Here is a 21,993-nt window from a genome sequence, read left to right as displayed (position 1 = left end):
GGAAGAGCTGTTGATCGGCTTTTCCTCACTCGCATCTGACAGACGCAAGTAGAGGATAGCATATTGGTGGCTCTCCTGATGGGGGGTCTGCGCAGATTGTTTATCAGTGCAGTACTCCCCACGGATGCCCACACTGGATCACCAGGGAAGCCCCTAGCATGTGGATGGCCAGGTACATCCCCCATGGCCATCCACATATGCAAATACCTGCCAAATATGTGCCAATCAGTGCTCAGACATGGGCACTGATTGGCACCATTATGAAACAAATTAATTCAGTGATGCCCAGGAATGCCAGCCATCAGTGACCATCTATCAGTGACCATCATTGCCACCCATAAGTACCCATCAGTGCCGCCTATGAGTGTTCATCTGTGCCGCATACCAGTGCCGCCTATCGGTGCCCATCAGTGCCACCTCATTGGTGCCGCCTTATCAGTGCCCGTCAGTGCAGCCATTTTAGTGCCCGTCATTGAAGAAGAAAACTTTTTACAAAAAAATTACAGAAACAAAAGAAAAACTTTTTTTTTCAACATTTATGATCTTTTTTTATTTTTTGCGCAAAAAATGAAAACCGCAGAGGTGATGAAATACCACCAAAAGAAAGCTCTATTTGTGGGAACAAAATGATAAAAATTAGTTTGGATACACTATAGCATTGTCATTCAAATTGTGACAGCGCTGAAAGCTGAAAATTGGCTTGGGCAGGAAGGTGTACAAGTGCCCGGTATTGACGTGGTTAAGAGATTGATGCATTCCTAAATGCATAAAAATATATATATATATATATATATATATATATATATATATATATATATATATATATATATATATATATATATATATATATATATATATATATATATATATATATATATATATATATATATATATATATTATTTAACATTTATAGGTAATAACACCAGGAATTGTTGATCCAGGAAATATCCAATAGCCTTAAAGGGATCAGGAAGATTTTTTTTTGCCTTCCTCTGGATCAACTGTGGGTATAGAATTCTGTATATTGAGGTTTTATATTTATTTATTTTTTCTGCTGGTTAAATTAGATGGACTTGTTTCTTTTTTCAGTCTGAATAACTTTCTCTGTATTCTTCACAGGGCTGGTGACAGCAGCGGAGCAATGTCTCAAGCTTGGAATGCCTCTGTTACATCAGAACTGCCCCCTGGTGGAATCATCGTACCTGTAGTCTTCTCCCTGATATTTGCTCTAGGCACAGTGGGAAATGGATTAGTTTTGGTTGTGCTCCTGAGGAATGGCCAAACTAAGTACAATACAACCAACCTCTTTATTCTAAACCTGGGGGTTGCAGACTTATGTTTTATACTGCTATGTGTCCCTTTTCAGGCCACCATATACACCCTGGATGGATGGTTATTTGGAGCTTTCCTCTGTAAAGCTGTTCACTTCTCCATCTACTTGTCAATGTATGCCAGCAGTTTCACCCTGGCTGCCGTTTCAGTTGACAGGTGAATAGATATTTACATTTTACCTTTATGTGTTTCATAATACTTTTTTATCACTTCATGATTTCTGTATCATCATGACTTCCAAATCTTTTCTTGAGTAGAATCTGCCCAAACTGCAGTTTCCATAATCTTGCTACTTCACAGTTCCACTGATTACATTTGTATACGCTCTCTCATCCATCACTCACTTCCTTCCCTATTTCTAGCATTTTATTTTTATCCATCACCATCTTTAGCCACCTTTTCTGCCTTAACATACTGAATATCTTGTTAGATATGTAGGTCTATTACACATCTTATATAGCCTATTAACCATTAGGGATGAGGTTTATGTTGGCTGTTCGCCCGTTTGCCGAATAGCGAACAATTTGGGGTGTTCTCCGCAAATTCGAAAACCGCGGAATACCTTTTAAAAGTCTATGGGAGAAATCAAAAGTGCTAATTTTAAAGGTTAATATGCAAGTTATTGTCATAAAAAGTGTTTGGGGACCTGGGTCCTGCCTCAGGGGACATGTATCAATGCAAGTGAGCAGTGATTTTAATAATGCTTAAAGTGAAACAATAAAAGTGAAATATTCCTTTAAATTTCGTACCTGGGGGGGTGTCTTTAGTATGCCTGTAAAGTAGCGCATGTTTCCCGTTATTATAACAGTCTCTGCACAAAATTTCTAAATGAAAAAAGTCATTTAAAACTACTTGCGGCTATTATGATTTGTCGGGTCCCGGCAATACAGATAAGTCATTGATAAAAAAAACGGCATGGGTTCCCCCCTCAGTCCATTACCAGGCCCTTTGGGTCTGGTATGAATATTAAGGGGAACCCCAAAACAAAAAAAATGTGTGGGGGTCTCCCCAAATTCCATATCAGGCCCTTCAGGTCTGGTATGGATATTAAGGGGAACCCTGCACCAATTTTTTTTTTTAAATGGCCTAGGGGTCCCCCTCAAAATCCATACCAGATCCTTCAGGTCTGGTATGGATTTTAAGGGGAACCCTGTGCCAAAATTTAAAAAAAAATAGCATGGGGTTCCCCCAAAAAATCCATACCAGACCATTATCTGAGCACGCAACCTGGCAGGCCACAGGAAAAGAATGGGGACGAGAGAGCGCCCCCCCCTCCTGAACCTTACCAGGCCACATGCCCTCAACATGGGAAGGATGTCCCCATGTTGATGGGGACAAGGGCCTCATCCCCACAACCCTTGCCCGGTGATTGTGGGGGTCTGCAGGCAGGGGGCTTATCGGAATCTGGAAGCCCCCTTTAACAACGGGGATCCCCAGATGCCGGCCGCCCCTATGTGAATTGGTAACGGGGGGAATTGGTAACAGACCTCAAGGGTCTGGTATGGATTTTGAGGGGAACCCTTTCACCTCAAATTGGCGCAGGGTTCCCCTTAATATCCATACCAGACCTGAAGGGCCTGATATCGAATTTAGGGGGACCCCCCACGCATTTTTTTATTTTACTTTGTTTCATGCTTTTTTTTTTTCAATTACTTTTATCTGTATTGCCGGGACCCGACAATTCATTATAGCCGCGAGTAGCTTTAAATTACTTGTTTTCCTTTAGAAATGTCATTTTGTGCAGAGACTGTTATAAACACAGGAAACATGAGCTACTTTACAGGCATACTATAGACACCCCACAGGTATGAAATTTAAAGGAATATTTCACTTTTATTGTTTCACTTTAAGCATTTTTAAAATCACTGCTCCCGAAAAAAAAGGCCATTTAAAAAAAAAAAAATGTTTGCATTGATACATGTCCCCTGGGGCAGGACCCAGGTGCCCAAACACTTTTTTTATGACAATAACTTGCATATTAACCTTTAAAATGAGCACTTTTGATTTTTCATGTTCGTGTCCCATAGACTTTAACGGTGTTCGTGTGTTTGAACAAATTTTTTGCCTGTTCGCATGTTCTGCTGCGAACCGGAGGGTGTTCGGCTCATCCCTATTAACCATGACTGTCTCAATAGACCAATGAAAGTGCATTATTATACATTTCTACTCTCCCCTCCACACCCCTTGCACGCACACTAAGGCCTGGTTCACACCTATGCATTTTTTGGTGCGTTTTCAGTTTTGCAGAAACACACTACAGTCCATTTAACATGGTTTCCTATGAATGTAGTTCACATTTGTGCATTTTATGGAGAGGGTCAGTGACTTTTTCCTGGTTTTTGGTTCCATAGACTTGGATCAAAACTGTGTATTAAAAAATGCAAAATTCACCTGGAATATGCAAACTGCAACATGCATAGGTGTGAATCAAGCCTAACACACACATTTCTTGTCATCTTCTGCTACTCAGATTTGTTTCTCAATTCTTTAGTTGCCTAGTTTAACTTAAATTGGTAATTCTCTTCCTTTCATTCTTCCTCTGCATTCCTTCTCTCCCAAAAGTGATGCATTTTTTTCATGAACACATTTAGCAATCAAGCGCTTTTGTGCTCGCCTGATTTCAAAGAAAAAAAACTTTCTATATTAGATTTCAAACTGAGCTTATATTTTTGTCTTTTATCTTGTCCTATATCAGTATTCCCATCAGTGCTCTAATGAATGACATTACTTTTCTAAAATAATCTGTGGTTGTAAATCATGTTCACATTTCTGACTTTTTTCAGATATGAAATCCCAATATGAAAAACCAAAGAGTGCAATCAGCGCAAAAAAATATTAATAATAAACCTCCCCCTCACAATTGCAAGCTGAACACTGACAGGACAATCACAAAATCCAAAAGGTGCAATATAAAAATAAAATTAAAGTGAAAATAAACACAGTAATTATAACGATAACAAATTAGTGATAATAATATTGCATATATAATGCATAAATATAAAAAGTCCAGAAAGTGAAAAACGGTGACTTTAACTTCAAATACAGTGATCCCTCCACCGTTAAGAATGGCTACTCTCACCTTAGAGTATGGACCCCTGTTTAACCAGGCAGTCATACCGGCAGAAATTAAAAAGGCATAACAGGCTACTCACATTAGCACAAATGGTTACCATTTGGGCTAATGTGAGTAGCCTGTTATGCCTTTTTAATAAATTCAAGCCGTTTTTAAAACAGAGAGCACTTAGATCTGTTTTTTCTCTTATCTATGATCCCAATGCTGCTGAGCTGTTTACACACAGAGCGCCACATCCCTGGCTCTGTGACTGCCGATCGCGTGTGCCAGGCGGACATCGCGGCCAACAGGCACGCGCATCGGCACCTTGTGACGCGGCGGGCGCGCGCGCCCCCCAGTGGCCACGGCCTCCTGGCAGATGAGAACCACCTTGCGGCCGTAGGGTGGGAAGTGGTTAAATAGTAAAAATCTTTTTTTTTGCATAGAATAGGACACACATATAGATTGCGTATGTGTTCAACAAATTTAATCAAATTTATTTAAATGCTTCCTAGAATTCAGTAATGAGATCTTCAGCTTTCCATATGTAGGTATACAGTATGATAAATTAATACAACTTGGCCCAGATATCTGTAATGTCCATAAATGCATCTTAGAAGGTGTTATATATGCATGTATTGTGCTGTGGTTTTAATTAATGGATTAGAACCTGTAAGGCTAGATGCCTCAGGAGACTGGAAGCACAGTACATCCAGATCTTTCTCCCAGTACAGGGTTGATCATGGCACTGCTAAGGAATACATTCTTCAGGGGATTGAACAGATTGGTGTCAATCCCTTGGTGAAAAGAATGCATTGTTATGCTTATTTTTCTGTTTTATGAGAATATATGGAACAATTTTTGGGCTAAGTTCACCTTTTACAGAAAAAATTATAAATGCACATATATTTGCAGGGAAAAAAAATGTGCATTTATTATTTTTTGCAAAGCATTGCAACCGCAATCAGTGATTCGCAGGTGCAGTGTCAGGCTCCTGCAGACTCTTTTTCTACCTCAATGAGGAGCATTTAGCAAAAGTGGAACAGCTGTGCATAATCACCAATTGGCTTTCATCATTTTGTTTTCAAAGCTTGTGATTGTGATTGTAAAGTCTCGTTTTTTTTCCTATAAAAATTACAATAATATACTTACCTGTTCTGTTGCAGTGGATTTGCACAGAGCAGCCCAGATCCTCCGATTGTTGAGTCCCCCTTCTGTAATCCTGGCCCCTCTCTCCCATTGAGGGACCCCACAGCAAACACCCAAGCCGAGTCACAGCTCCCTATGTCCATTCAGACACAGAGCCCCGCCCCTTCTCTCTCCTGATTGGGTAGCTGACATTGACAGCAGCGGGAGCCAATGGCGCTTCTGCTGTGTCTCAGCTAATCAGAAGGAAGAATCTCGTGGATATCGATGGACAGAGAGCCATTGGCTGGCGCTGCTGTCAATCACATCCAATGACGTGGCGCGCGGGGCCGTGTGATACAGTGAGCAGCTATAGCCGTCAGCTGTATCACAGGAGCGCGCCCGCAAGAACTCCTCACCATGCTAGTCGCCGAGGGACCCCAGAAGACCAGGTTCGTGGCCACTCTGTGCAAAACGAGCTGCAACGTGGAGGTAAGTATAAAATGTTTGTTAATTAAAAAAAAAATTACCTTTACATACCCTTTAAGATAATAAACCTTATGCTTTTACAACCCCTTTAACCACTTCAGCCCCGGAAGGTTTTACTCAATTCCTGACCAGGCCATTTTTTGCGATACAGCACTGCATTGCTTTAACTGACAATTGCACGTGCAATGCTGTGCCCAAATACAATTGATGCCCTTTTTTCCCCCACAATTGGAGCTTTCATTTATTGGTATTTGATTACCTCTGCGGCTTTTATTTTTTGTGCTATAAACAAAAAAAGAGCAGCAATTTTGAGTAAAAAACTATATTCCTTACTTTCTGCTATAAAACATTTCCAAATTTTCCAATTTCTTCAACAGTTTAGGTCAATATGTATTCTGCTACATATTTTTGGTAAAAACAAATCCTAATAAGCATTTAAATGGTTTGCGCAAAAGTTGTGGTGTCTACAAACTATGGGTTCGATTTATGGCATTTTTTTTACTAGTAATGGCGGCGATCAGCAATTTTTAGCAGGACTGTGATATTGTGGCGGACAAATCTGACACTAAGTGACACTTTTTTGAGACCAGTGACACCAATACAGTGATCAGTGCTAAAAAAATGCACTGATCCCTGTATAAATGACAATGGCAGGGAAGGGGTTAACACTAGAGGGCGATCAAGGGGTTAAATGTGTCCTAGGGAATACTTTCTAACTGTGGGGGGAGTGTTACACTGGAGGAAAGTAGAGGTCATGTTTTAGCTTAGCTAAAACAGAAGATCTCTCTTTTCCACACTGACAGATCAGTGGTGTGCCTTGTTTACCGTGTCGCCTGTGAATGATCGGCGGGTCACAGCATCCGCAGGACACGTCGATTGGCTCCCTCTGTTTTCAATCACAGCAGGAGCGGTGCTCTGGTGGCGTGCACGCGCGTCCCCTACACTGTGTACACAAAATCACATACAGGTGTGTGATTTTGCGCAGACGGGCCGCTCTGTCGCAGTATATCTGCGGTGGGCGGTCCGGAAGCAATTAAAGGATAAGTTCACCGCTGTACAAAAAATAATGAATGCACATCTTTTTGCAGGTAAAAAAAAAATGTGCATTTATTATTTTTTGCATTAGGAGCCTGTAAAGCATTGCACTAGCCATCAGGAGATTGTTGATGTCATGCAGGTCTGCTGCACACTGTCAGTGTCTAGGCCTACCCATACATTCCGGGTAAGCCGAAGCCAATTCTTGCTGACTGGAAGACTCAATGAATTACCACAGTGCTGTGGAGAAATAAATTGAGAACTGCAAGCTGATAGGCGCTAATAACTCGTACACACAATCCAAAAACCGGACGACAGATCGTCCGTTTTTTTTGCATGCTAGTTGAATGACCTGGTTCACATTAGTGCAATGAGTTTTGAATGCGATTTTTGGTGCAATTATGCAGTGCAGGAGCTGTGTGATATTTATACAAGTGCTTTGTGATTGTCATGCAATTTTAGTGCCGTGCATTTATGGTTGCGATTTTATAGCTTGGGTGGCAGCTACTAGTACCTCCTCATCAAAAATGCATATACAGGTACATGCATTTCTGATGCGTTTCCATTGAAGTCTATTGACCACAAAATGTCACTGCATTGCACCAAAGTAGCACAGGATCCTTCCCCAAAGTTACATCTCAGCTGTGTTGCATTGATGTGAAACATTAAAAACATTGTTATTTCCATTGTTATGCAAGTATGTGCGACTTAAGTTGCATCATAAATCACACTAATGTAAACCAGGCCTAAGTGTCAAAAATATAATAAACCGCATTAAGAATACTGAACAAATAACAGAAATTTTTGACCTCATGACAGTCACAAATCTGACTTATAACTGTATTTGTTTTACAGTACTGATATTGATTAAAATGTGCAATCCAATACATTTATTATGTATTGAGCGCTTGCATGGGGACCATACCAATCTACTTAATCTAACAGTATCCTCTGTTAGATTAGACCCACCTTCTCATTGCAGGCAGTGATATCATACACAGTGAAACTAAATACGTTGGGCTGTACTGCCTCAAAACTAGTTTTTAGACCAGGAGTTAAGGCCTAATTCACACCTATGCATTTTTAGTCCTTTTTGTATTTTTCAGATTTGCACTACACTCTATTTAACACGTTCTGTAGTACAAATCTGCAAAATGCAAAAAGCACTAAAAATGCATAGGTGTGAATCAGACCTAAAGGATTGGAATACCAATTAAAAGATTAAGGGCAGAGGCTGTAAAGAGGGAAGGGCTGATTTGACAGACTACATAAGGCACTGCATATTATCATAGGTATTTTTAAAGCACCTATAATTTATGCATCCTGTAAAAAGCGTTCGATACAGTTCCACACACACTGCTCATGTGTAAGGTAAGGTCTACAAACTTGGAAATATCCAGAGCCGATCCTAGGCAGGGTGCGCAGGGTGCTTTGCACCCAGGTACCTGCAGAGGTGGGGCGCCGAAGTGCAAGAGTTCTCCCCTCCTTCTGGCAGTGCTCAGGGGAGGGGCCGCTCCTCTTCCTGACACGAGAGTTCTAGTTTTCAGTGGCTGCTGAGTGCTGATGGGCAGTAATAAATTCCTCACACTGGGAGTCTGGGATCCCGCACTGTCTCTACCAACTCCGGTTGGAATGCCTCTCCCTCTGATCTCTATCTCGGGCTGCAGAGCGAACCGAGGTGAGTCACAGTGTTCAGTGTGCTGTGTGCTGGAGGATGGCATCTCCAGCATCCCTTTACCCCTTTATCCCTGCTCTAGATGTTTTATGGCATCATAGATTACATAGGATACACAGCCCCTGTCCCTTCCTGTGCCTCAGTAGTCTATCTACAGATGTGATTTATCATGAGATGTACTAAGAGCCCTTTCACACTGACAGTGGGGGGCATCGGCTGCAAAGCGCCGATAGTTTTAGCTGTGCTTTACCGTAGTTTTAGAGGTACTTTTAACCCCCACTAGCGGCCAACTCTAGTATCATGTCTGCAGTCTCTGACCATCTCCAGTATCATGTCTGCAGTCTCTGATCATCTACTGTATCATGTCTGTAGAATGTCTGGGGGTTTAACAGACTCTCTAACAGAAGCCCTCTCTATGTCAATCACAGAGGCCTCCCTCCAGGTCCCAATAAAGTACTCTGCTTCTCTTCCTGTATTTTGTTTATTGTTAAGAGATCATGTAAGGATCCCTGGGTAATGAAGACTTTGTGGGGGAGCATTTCTGTGGTCGTTGACATAGAAACATTTCTAAAGGAGAGGAGTTAGTAAAATTATGTGCCCATGTGGGGGCGCCAGAAATATTTCTGAACCCAGGTGCCTGTGACCCTAGGATCGACCCTGGTTTTGACTCAAAATGCAGGAGGTCTGTGTGACAGGGAGTTACTGATGATTTGAGGCCTACACAGTGGGGAACCGGACAGCTATACCTAGAGGGATCTCTGCGGACAGTATCGCTTCTTGAGTGTAGCGAACCGGCTGGTGTTCCAGGTTATCCAGAGGCGCCTGCATTTCAGATTCCAGTCAGCTGCAGCGTGGCATGGCAGCTACCATTTTACAGAGCAAAGACACAGAGAGAGAGGATGGAGTAGGGATGGGATGGGGGGGGTGGATGGAGCCGGAATGGGATCGGGGGATGGATGGAGCTGGGATGGGGGGTTGGATGGAGCAGGGATGGGATCGCGGGGGTGGATGGAGCTGGGATGGGGGGTGGATAGAGCAGGGATGGGATCTTTGATTTTGGGGGTTGGGGTTAGAGGATTTGTGCTAGATGGTGCATTGGGAGGGGAGAGAAATTGTGCTGGGGGAGTTAAACGTCAAATCTCCCCCCCCCCTCATTTTAGTAATTTCTTACCCAAAACAAAGCATTCCCCAGTACATACCCTCAACCCCCCCCCCTCCCTAAAATGACTCCTGGCAGCATAGATGTCCCCTCCTCTGCAATACCTCGGCCCTGGGCAACTGTTGCAACTCGCTGTCCCTCTTCCTCAGCCGAGGAGGAGGCGGCTATAGTCTGGGGAGAGAGATGATTGTGGCATGTGGAACAGTCAGTGTCAGACTCCGGGCACCTCTGTCTCTGCCTCACTCCCTCCTCCCCCACTCTCCCCACACATTGCATGCAGCTGAGGAGATCTGTAAGGGAAAGAGGGAGCCGCGGCACAGATGCCAGTCTCAGCCTGGTGTCACCCAGGTGCGGACTGCACCCCACCCCCCCAGCGACGCAACTGGTGGTAGGGACTTTACATTGTAAGCTCCTCCATGTCAGGGACTGATAGTTAAATAGTTAGTCAGGTTGAAAAAATACACAAGTCCATCTAGTTCAACCATAAAAATTTTTAAAAAATATCGTACAATTCTATACCCACAGTTGATCCAGAGGAAGACTTTATCTATAAATGTTAGTACCCTGATATATTATGTACATTTAGGAAAGTATCCAGACCTTTCTTAAAACAATCTACTGAGCTGGCCAGAACTACCTCTGGAGGGAGCCTATTCCACATTTTCACAGCTCTTACTGTGAAGAAACTTTTCTGTATTTGGAGATGAAATCTCTTTTCCTCTAGACATAAAGAGTGCCCCTGTGTCCTCTGTGTTGACTGTAAAGCGAAAAACTCAACAGCAAGTTCACTATATGGACCCCTTATATATTTGTACATGTTGATCATATCCCCCCTTATTTTCTTCTCAAGAGTGAATGACTTAATTTCCTCTAATCTTTCCTCATAGCTGAGCTCCTCTATGCCTCTTATCAGTTTGGTTGCCCTTCTCTGCACTTTCTCCAGTTCCCCGATATCCTTTTTGAGAACTGGTGCCCAAAACTGAACTGCATATTCCAGATGAGGTCTTACTAATGATTTGAACAGGGGCAAAATTATATCTTTCTCTGGAGTTCATACCTCTCTTGATACAAGAAAGGACTTTGCTTGCTTTGGAAACCGCAGCTTGGCATTGCATGCCATTATTGAGCTTATGATCTACCAAAACCCCCAGATCCTTCTCCACTATGGATCCCCCCAGCTGTACTCCCCCTAGTATGTATGATGCATGCATATCATTAGCCTCCAACATTAAACCTCATCTGCCACTTAGTCAGAGCTTGTAAATTGGAGACATCCTGTAAGGATGTTATTCCACTGCATAGCTTGGTATCTGCAAAGACAGAAATGTTACTTTTGATCCCAGACCGAATATCATTTATAAAGGTATTAAAAAGTAAGGGTCCCAGCACTGAACCTTGGGGAACACCACTGATAACCTTAGACCATTCAGAGTATGAATCATTAACCACTACTCTCTGAATTCTGTCTTTTAGCCAGTTTTCTAACCATTTACAAACTGATATTTCCAGGGCCGATCCTAGGGTCACAGGCACCTGGGTGCAGAAATATTTCTGGCGCCCCACATGGGCGTGGTCATTTTACCAACGCCTCCCCATTAGAAATGTTTCTATGGCAACTACCACAGAAATGCTCCACCACAAAGTCTTCGTTACCCTGGGAACCTTACATGAACTTTTAACAATAAATAAAATACAGGAAGAGAAGCAGAGTACTTTATTGGGATCTGGAGGGAGGCCTCTCTGATGGACACAGAGAGAGCTTCTGTTAGAGAGTCTGTTAGACCCCCAGACATTCTACAGACATGATACAGGAGATGGTCAGAGACTGCAGACATGATACTGGAGATGGTCAGAGACTGTAGACATAGTACAGGAGAAGATCAGAGACTGCAGACATACTACAGGAGATGATCAGAGACTGCAGACAATAGTACAGGAGATGGTCCATTAGACCCCTTTCACACTGGAGGCGTTTTCCAGCCTCTTTAGCGTTAAAAATAGAGCCTGAAAAAAGCCTCATCTGCAATCCCAGTATGAGAGCCCGAGTGCTTTTACACTGGAGCAGTGTGCTGGTAGGACGTCAAAAAATTCCCTGCAAGTAGCTTCTTTAAGGCACGTTAGTGTGTGTATACACTGCTCCTAAAGCGATTTGAACCCTTTAGTTGTGAAAAAAACAGCCTGTACATGGGACCATGAAGTTGCCATCATTCCTTGAAAATTGTGAATATGAAAACCTCTAGGGTTGGGATTATGTGGGCAACAATAATAATCAAAAATATATAAAAAAAAAATTGTTGATTTATTATACAAAATAGTAGAAAAATTCATTGCAATACAATATCATATAGGAGAAAAATAGATTCATATAAATAACAAAATGACACAATGCCACATTACAAAATTCCCCGACGGGGGTAGAATGGAAGAGTGGCTCATCCGATGCGTTTCAAAACAATCATTACAATTTGATCTTTCTCAGGGATATCATATTGTGTCTTTTTAATCTAAATAAAGAAAAATAAATTGAATAGAATAGAAACTAATCATATCCAATGATATAAAGTTATTTAAAGAACAAAAGAAAAGGCAGAAAAAACTCACTTCATAAAATGCCTATACATGTGCATCCATTCCCCAGCAATCACTGTGCTGTCAAAAAGTTCCTAATCCAATCCGCTTCTCTGATCATGTACTGGGTCACCCAACCTGTATCATCAGAGACTAGGAACAAGGATCCAATGTCCATGGATCCTGTCTCCAGAATATAAAATAATATTGGCCCATTAGTTTAAAAAGCAAGCATGTTTATAAGTATAAAGCATGCTTATCCTATACTGCTTACCTAAGGTGGAAGTTACATCCAAAAAAGTGTAGGAATCTCAGTCCGATAATTCCTCAGGGATACGGAAAGTCTTGTGAGCAGGAAGAGCTCCACAGCTAACATGCTGGGGAGAGAGAATGACGCCATTCAGTCTCCTAGGCATCCTTTTATAGCCCCTCTGATGTCCTAATTGGTCTGTGTCCATCATGTGACTGCATCAGCTGAAGGATGCGTCACATGTATTTGTCACAGTACGGTCCCTCCTACTTAGTGGGTCGCACTAATCGCTGTGAGGGGTGGACCATGAATGGTGTGGTCCCTCCTACTTTGCGGGCCGCGCCAATCACCGAGCGTATTAGTAACGCTCTAAGCCTATGAGCAGCAGGAGAGCCTCGTGGTACATGGACGTGGAGGAAGAAAGACTCCCAAACCGCGACCATGGAAACCACAGGCAAACAGATCACATATGACTGAAAAAACCCTCCTCCAGTTCCCAATGGCATCAGCGAGCCCAGACCGGAAGCGCCGATGCCGCCATATTGGAAGTGGGAAAAGAGGTACATATCAGTACATAGACAGCAAATATGGACACCAGGGATATACAAAAAGGGCAAAAAATATGGAGAGGGGAAAGATCAAAGAGATGCACCTCCAAAACACCTAGGTCCAGGGGTAGTGTGCATTCCCTATAGATCATAATATACAGGACTAAATACCGGCAGTGCCAAGGAATTTAAACCCCCAGGCCGGGATTCAGAGAGATTGGCGCATGTTTAGATAGGCATAGCGCATCTGATATGCGCTAAGCCGACGTAACTTGGAGAGGCTTGTACTGTATTCACAAAGCACTTTCTCCCTTTCTTGCGCCGGCGTAACGTAAAATGGCCGGCGTAAGTCCGCCTAATTCAAAGTAGCAAGGCAGTGGGCGTGTAGTATTATAATGAAGCGTGACCCCATGTAAATGCATGGCTGAACGAACGGCGCATGCATGCTCAGAATCACGTCGAATTTACTCCCTAAGATACGCCGGCTCCATTCATATGACGTGAACGTAACCTACGCCCAGCCCCATTCACGTACGACTTACGTAAACGACTTAAAATACGACGGCTGTTCCGACGTTTTTCGACATCCATACCTTAACATGACTTACCCCTGCTTTATGAGGGGTCAAGTTACGCCGGCCATACGCCTTACGCAAACAGGGTAGCTTACTGCGACGGGCGCAAGTATGTACATGAATCGGCGTATCTAGATCATTTACATATTTGACGCGTAAATCTACGGAAGCGCCCCTAGCGGCCAGTGTAAATATGCACCCAAGATACGACGCGTAGGAGACTTACGTCGGTCGTATCTTGGCAAAATTCAGGCGTACCTTGTGTACTGAATACAGCGCATAGATACGACGGCGCATTCTTGAACTTATGCGGCGTATCAATAGATACGTCGGCGTAAGTTCTTTCTGAATCCCGGCCCCAGAATGTAACTTAGGAGATCATGAAGTCCAAGGAAACAGCGTGGCTGAAAAACCATGAAACTTCTTTCCCTGGCACCGGATGATAGGGAAGGCACCCAGTGGTCAGAATTGGAACTAAATGAAAAGGGCAGCACGGTGATATCGTCGGGATCAGGCAAGCACAAGGCATATCAATGTACTGAGCATACAAATTTTCATAAATATATACAGATTATTATGATCAAATTTGATTAAATTTAAACAATAACCTTGAAATAAATAAAACCCCAAAAATATGTACACTGTGTCTCAAGAAGATCCCCCAGGGTTCCACTGAAAGAAACTCACGAAGATCTTGTTGGTAGGGTAACCCTGGTCAGGGGTGGGGGGCCAATGGGATGATGAAAAAGAACGAGAAAAGCCCAACAAAAACAGAAAATAAAACCAGGACAATAGGAGAGAAAAAAGGGAAGAATTAGTCCGATTCCCCTGAGCTGAATCCATCCAAGAAGGGCCTGAAGCTCTCCATCTCATTAAGGCCCGGAGGGGTGGTGGCTTTAAGGCATCTGATCCAATGCATCTCCCACTGGAGCAAGGCCTTATTCCAGTCTCCACCGCTCTGTGGAATATGTATACGTTCTAAAACTGAAAACATAACTTTGGGCATTTTATACTGATGTTGTCTTGCTACATGCCTCCCCAATGGGAGGTATAGGTTCCCAATTTTCATGCTATATACATGTTTTTCCACTCGTTTCTTAAAGGGGTGTTCCACTCATTTTTAATGTTTATTAAAAGTCAGCAGCTACAAAAAGTGTAGCTGCTGGCTTTTAATAAACATACACTTACCTGCTCCACTGTCCAGCGCCGCGCCACACGGAGCTCCGCTCCTCTCCCCCCTCTCCGCCGGCGTCTCCATCCTAACTGTGGGCACCTGGCCATGATAGCTTTCAGGTTCACGGCCGGGCACTCACTGCGCATGCGCAAGCGGCGCTGTGCCATCTGATTGGACAGGCGATCGCCTGGGACCTGTCACGTGTCCCAGGTGATCGCCTACAGGGAGGGGCTGCCAAAAGGCGATTAGACTATTCGCCTTTGCAGCCCCTCGGCGGAAGGAGGAAGTGGGACAGGAAGTCCCACTCCTCCTGAAGCCCCCTCTCCCCCCGCAAAAAAAATTACTTGTCAAATGTGGCTTGTAAGGGGGCGAGGAATGGATTAAGCGGAAGTTTCACTTTTGGGTGGAACTCCGCTTTAAGTTTTTGTGTGGTTTTGCCAATGTAGAAGGCTCCATTGGCAAATCATGATGTACACTACCCCTTGTGTTTTGCAATTGGCATAAATTGAAGGTATCCCCATTGGGGAGTGCCAAAGTGGGCCCTCCACCTATGACTGAGCATTGCGTGCATGTACCGCATGAATAGGTTCCAAAAGTTTTACATTGATCACATCTAATTTCACCCTTATATACACTCTGCACGAGCATATTCCCAATGGATGTTGCCTTCCTAAAAGTAATTTGGGGTTTGGGAGTTATGTATCCCTTTAGACTTGGATCCTCAGTGAGGATGGACCAGTATTTATTTACAATCTTCCGGATTTTTAGATGTGCATCAGAGTAAGTCATTATGATACGAGGGATGTTATTTTCTTTTTGAAAATCAAATTACGTCTTTTGATTCCCAAGACTCTATTGAAAGCCTTTCTAAGGCTTGTTTTAGAGTAACCTCGTGCCATCAAACAGTCATCGATGCATGATCTCCTGATAGAAAAGCCTTCTCCCACTCCCCCAGGTACAGGTTGGCGTATGAGGGTGCACAGCACGTCCCCATAGCCACACCCTGTACCTGGAGGTAGTGGGAGCCCTGAAAAAGAAAAACATTGTGTTGCAAGATGTATTCCAACATCTGCACGATGAAACTATTTAGTTTCCAATCAGTTGTCGGTCTCTGTTGTAAGGTTCTCAGGACTGCCTGAATACCTTGAGCATGAGGTATAAGGATTCAACATCTACTGTAACCAAAAAAGCTGTAGGGGGAATAGTCAGATCTTCAAGAATCTGTAATAAATTAATTGTGTCTTTTGTGTAAGAGGGAAGGTTTAAGACATGGGGTCTCAGATGTTGATCAATGAAGCGACTTGCTCCTTCAGAGATGGATCCATTCCCTGAAATGATCGGCCTACCCGGAGGGTTGTGCAGATTTTTGTGCACTGTCGTTATGCGTGGATATCGGGTGCGGATGAAGTCCCAGATATCTTGATAGATCGCTCCATCTCTGAAGGATTCGTCCACTAGCTGGTAAAATTCCTCATTCATTCTGGCCACTATAGAGGGGGAGATTTTTTTGTAACACTTGGTGTCCTTCAGTATCCTCAAGCACATATCCTCATATCTGGAATTATCCATTATGACGATATTTCCGCCTTTGTCCGATCCTTTGAGTTGGCGACTAGTGAGGGTTAAAAGTACCTCTAAAACTACGGTAAAGCACAGCTAAAACTATCGTCGCTGCCCCCCACTGTCCGTGTGAAAGGGCTCTTAGTACATCTCATGATACATCACATCTGTAGATGAACTACTGAGGCGCAGGAAGGGACAGGGGCTGTGTATCCTATCATGCCATAAAACATCTAGAGCAGGGGCAACCCAGAGCACGTGTAAAGGGATACTGGGGATGCCATCATACAGCACACTGAACACTGTGACTCACCTCGGTTCTCTCTGCAGCCCGAGATAGAGATCAGAGTGAGAGGCATTCCAACTGGAGCTGGTAGAGACAGTGCAGGATCCAAGACTCCCAGTGTGAGGAATTTATTCCTGCCCATCTGCACTCAGCAGCCACTGAAACCTAGAACTCTTGTGTCAGGAAGAGGAGCGGCCCCTCCCCCAAGCACTGCCAGAAGGAGGGGAGAACTCTGGCACTTCGGCGCCCCACCTGCCTAGGATCTGCCCTGGTCCTCAGCTTATACTCGAGTATATACAGTAATTTTTTCATATTCCAAAAAATTGGGGGGATGCAGAAAGCACCCACCCTCCATGTTCAGGGCATATGGCCTGGTGGTGGAGGGTCTGGCATCATGGGCCCCTGGGCAAAGTAATGCTCTTTGGCCCCTACGATGGAGATGGAGTCAGTGCAGGTAAACGGACATCAAGTAGGAAGGAGGCAGACAAGCGGAGTGGGTGGAGCTCCACATTAACTACATGAACAATCATTCTGTCCAGCAAAGAAACAGTGGGAAAATACTACATACATAAAGTAACAAAGCTGTCCTGTGCATATAATATATCTGGTAGATTGATGCCTCCCCAGCACTATGGCCCCTCTACGCCCCAGATACCCCCACCAGAACTCTGACCCCTCTACATCCCAGATATCCCTTCAGCACTCTGACCCCTCTACACCCTAGATAATCCCCCCAGCACTGTAACCATATACCATAAGATACCCCTTGTATTGTGACCCCACTACATCCCTGATACCCCCTACACTGTGGCCTCTCTACATCTCTGATACCTATAGCGCTATAACCACCCAAGCCACCCCAAGAATTGCTACCCCCTATACACCCCAAATCCCCCCTTAGCATTGTTTTTCCCTATACATCCTTGATATCCCCCAGCACCATTATTCCATCCATGTAGTACCCCCTTTTCCAGTGGAGATACAGTGCATGTAAACTTTTGGCTCTGTGCCCACCTCCAGCACTGCACTCACCTATACCAATCAAGCAGGCAGAAAGAGGGGTGGAGGAGGGAGCATCCCTCCGGCCATTCCAAGCCTTTCAGGGGAAAAAAGTGCTGGACAGCTGGGCTTACCATGACACCATCCACAATGCTACTTCCGCAGGTGGGCTCTCAGTGCTGCCAACTTAGCAGCTCCCTCTCCAGCTCCTACCCCGCAGCCTTCGAGTCCTGAGCACCCAAGCTTGCATGGGGGTGGGGTCAGAGCATCACTGGCGCTCTGGCCCTGCCCCTCCCTGCTGGCTGTGAAATAGGTATCGTTCTGCACAGCATGGCACACCACTGCCAGACTGCCTCCCCTGTGTATCCATCACTCTCAGTGCCATCATGGGTCCCCCAATTTCGGGGCAGAGTGGGCTCAAGGACTAGCTGCTTTGGGGAAAATGCAGGGGCCCCCCATGCAGCTGGGGCCCCTGGGCAGTGCCCAGGTGTGCCCTCTCATTAAGACAGCCCTGGGGTCTGGTATGGATTCTGAGGGGGTCCCCACGCCGAAAAAAAAAAAATGACGTGGGGTTTCCCCTAAAAGTCCATACCAGACCAAAGGGCCCATTGTCTCGGGGGGGACCCCCACACAGGTTTTTTAAATATTGGCGTGGAGTTCCCTCTTAAGATTATCAGAGCACAAGTCGAATGCCACAAGTCGGATCAGTTAAAGCGGAGGTTCTGACGATTTTTTTTTTTAAAGTCAGCAGCTACAAATATGGCAGCTGCTGACTTTTAAAAAATGGACACTTACCTGTCCAGCGTGCCCGCGATGTCAGCAGCCGAGGCTGAGCAATCACTCGGTCCTCGGCTGCTTCCGCCGCCATCCTCGTTGAGGGAATCAGGAAGTGAAGCCTGGCGGTTTCACTGCCTGATTCCCTACTGCGCATGCTAGAGGATCGTGGTCTGCCGTCACTGGTCCCTGCTCTCTCCTGGGAACAGTGTTTCCCAGAAGACAGCGGGGGGGGGGTGGGTGTAACGTCTCAGGCTGGATTCCCTGCGGGGATCAGACCCGGAAGTGGTGCAAATAACTGTCTCAGACAGGTATCTGCACCCCCCCTCCCCCCTGAAATGTGCCAAATGTGTCACCGGAGGGGGGGAGGGATCCAAAAAGCAGAGGTTCACTTTTTGTGTGAACCTCCGCTTTAAGATGATGATCCAACTTGGATGCGACTTACATTCAAATCAGTTGTACCAAAGTAGTGCAAGGAGCATATTTAAAGTTGGACCAATTAAGACAGCTCTCATAGGGAACCATTGATTTTGACATGTCATGCGACTTGTGCCCTGGAAGTCAGATATCAAGTGTGAACTGGCCCTAAATCTGCTAGTGCATCCAACACCCCCCTCTCCCCAGACTGATATTGCTGCTATTCAAAGGTGGCTCTTTAACTCCTCAACTGAAAGACAGAAAGTGTGTTACTTACAGGATCACTAGGAGACAATAAAGGCAAAAAGCCTAAAGAAAGGAAAACAAATTCAACCACCACATTTAAGTATTGGTAAGCTAAAATATATTATATTTTTGATACTGGTTTAATACCACTTTAAGTTTGAGTTAACCGCTCTACAAATCAAGGAAACATATTACTAAATTGCATTAATTATTTCAGGTTGCTTGACATTATTTTGATTTTACAGGTAAATATATCCGATATTTACATATTTATTCTAATTCCTGTTCATTTATCCTTTTTTCTGCAGGTACCTAGCCATCCGCTACCCACTCAAATCCAGAGACCTCCGTACCTCTAGGAATGCCCTTGCAGCTATTGCAGTTATATGGGCCCTTTCTATCCTGTTTGCTGGGCCTTACTTGAGCTACTACCATATTATTCTCTATAATCAAGTACCTATCTGTATTCCTAACTGGGAGGATCGTAAGAGGAAGATAATGGATGTGTCTACTTTTGTTTTTGGCTACCTCCTTCCTGTGCTTATTCTTGGTCTCTCCTATGCTAGAACCATCTGCTTTCTGTGGACTTCAGTGGACCCTGTAAAAACAGTGTCTGAATCCAGAAAAGCCAAGCATAAAGTAACCAAAATGATTATCATAGTGGCTGTGCTGTTCTGCATTTGCTGGCTACCTCACCACTTAGTCATTCTTTGCTTTTGGTTTGGACACTTTCCCTTCAATAGAGCCACCTATGCTTTTCGTCTGGTATCTCATTGCATGTCCTATGCCAATTCTTGCCTTAATCCAATTGTGTATGCTCTCATCTCTAAGCACTTTCGTAAGAGATTTAAACAAGTTTTTACATGTATGCTGACTCAGAAACGTGCACGCAATAAGGTTCATGCAGTTCAAACTGCCAATACTGTAGCTGGTTTCTATGCTGGACACACAGAGGTCACCCAAGTTCAAGAGGATACTGCACGAAGTGGAAGAGTAGCAAGAGATGAAGTTATTGAGGGTCTTAGTTCAGAAGAGTCAACAAGTCACAGGGTGGTTGGTGGAAGCTGGGGAACACGGTTGCCCAAGGCTGTTGGCTTTACAACACAAACAACATAGACTTGCGAAGAACAAAGGAATACCAAATGAAGTCTCAAAGCAGCATCACAGAAGGAGTTAACAAAGCTCTGCTGGTAGCTGATCCTAATTCATCTACAATTGTAGGGTCTGACTGTAGACTAAAGGATGTTCTAGCTTCTTTACGTACCTCTCTCAACATCACTTATATTGTATCTGCTTTGGATAAGATCTGACATGGATGTGTAAGGCGCTGGTCTACACAAGAGAATATTGGGGGAATTATATTTGTCTCAGAAAAAGCCCAGATCATTTTTTCTGTGGTTTACATTTTTCATTCCTTACGTTGTCTTTTTGATGAAACATCAATTGATGGTATGCAATTGTAACTATATTACTCTTGGACTGTATAATGCTGATAAGATTTTGCAATGACGCAGGCAATTTATGTGCAATTCCAACATATATTATTTTTACAAAAACATGCAATTTTCTTCTTGGAAGTATATCCAAACAATCAGGTTTCAGAAAGACCTGCTTTATCTTTATTGTCAGCTAAATGTGGTAAATGTAAACACATACCCAGTTTTCATGCCATAGACCCCAAACACAGGTGAATTCATAGTAAAGGGAAATGTGATTTTATTATGTAGCACTACCCCTGGAAGAGCTGCTGGTTAAATTTTGGGTTTGCACGTTACCTCTGTAGCTTCGTTGTCAGGATGGGAGAGTCCATAATAAATGCAATGTCCAGACAGATGTAAAACCTCCAACAGTTAGGCTTTATTTCTTTTACTGCATGGTAATTTGGAATAGGGAAAGTAGGTGGGAGGAGAAGGGCTGGGTAAGGTTCAGGCACACGGTACAGAATAAATCACTCTCAGCTATTGAGTGGGTATTGCTCACCCGGATAGTCCCCTCTCACTTGACCTAGCAGCCGGGATGATGCACGAACCAATGTCCAGATGGTCTCTGCCACAGACCTTTGTATGAACTTGGATGTCTCCAGGAATCCTCTGCCACAGGATTTCAAAGTCCCGAACCTCCAGCCGAGCAGTAGAAGAGCCTTTAAGCCAGTGGGTCACCAGGCCTCACCCGAGACGCTAGCACTTTGCCGGTCTCCTCCAGGGCAGGTCCTCCCCTGGTTTCCTTCATCAAGATAGCCACCTCTCTTGTGGACAGACAGCTTGGGATCCCCTTTTAGAATTGCAGGCCCCAGCCAGCATAGCTGGGCCCACTCAGCAGCGAAACCACTTCGGGCCAACGTGGCCCAGAAGTTGGGCACTTGCACGCACCCATGGTGCCAGGAGGGCTGCGAGGTGCAGGAAGAACCCCTATCAATGGCGTCTGCCCCTTAAGTACCCCTTCCCAGCATGCACAGCGGGGTCAACACTCCCACTGCACCGCTGCCGAGAAGGGACACCCAACAAACTGTTGGCGCTATATAAATCCTGTATAATAATAATAATAACATACCGTGGTACACCTGCTTTCCAACATATGGCCAAGATGGCAACACCACCTGCAGGCAACAAGGCAAACTACCAAGTAGTACCACAGCCAGAACAGAGGCAAATTTGTGTTTAATCAACCAGGTCTGGGCCCAAGTATTGGCCCAGACTTCCCCTAAATTTGAAATGGCGCCCCCTAGATT

General features: G+C 44.3%; 1 protein-coding gene across 1 annotated transcript in view; it reads left to right on the top strand.

The window, feature by feature from the left end:
• GALR3 (galanin receptor 3) overlaps positions 1–21,240 on the top strand; it is an 84,769-nt gene extending 63,529 nt beyond the window's left edge. Inside the window, exons 2-3 of the mRNA XM_040359561.1 lie at positions 1,121–1,489; positions 19,574–21,240. Coding sequence (XP_040215495.1) covers positions 1,121–1,489; positions 19,574–20,381 — 1,177 coding nt within the window. The 3' untranslated portion in view covers positions 20,382–21,240. The remainder of the gene's footprint in view (positions 1–1,120; positions 1,490–19,573) is intronic.
• The last annotated feature ends 753 nt before the right edge of the window (positions 21,241–21,993 follow it).

This window comes from Rana temporaria, chromosome 7 (assembly GCF_905171775.1).
Source record: "Rana temporaria chromosome 7, aRanTem1.1, whole genome shotgun sequence".
NCBI lineage: Eukaryota > Metazoa > Chordata > Amphibia > Anura > Ranidae > Rana > Rana temporaria.
The sequence above is the reverse complement of the archived record's forward strand: the minus strand, read 5'-3'. Positions and strand labels throughout refer to the sequence as shown.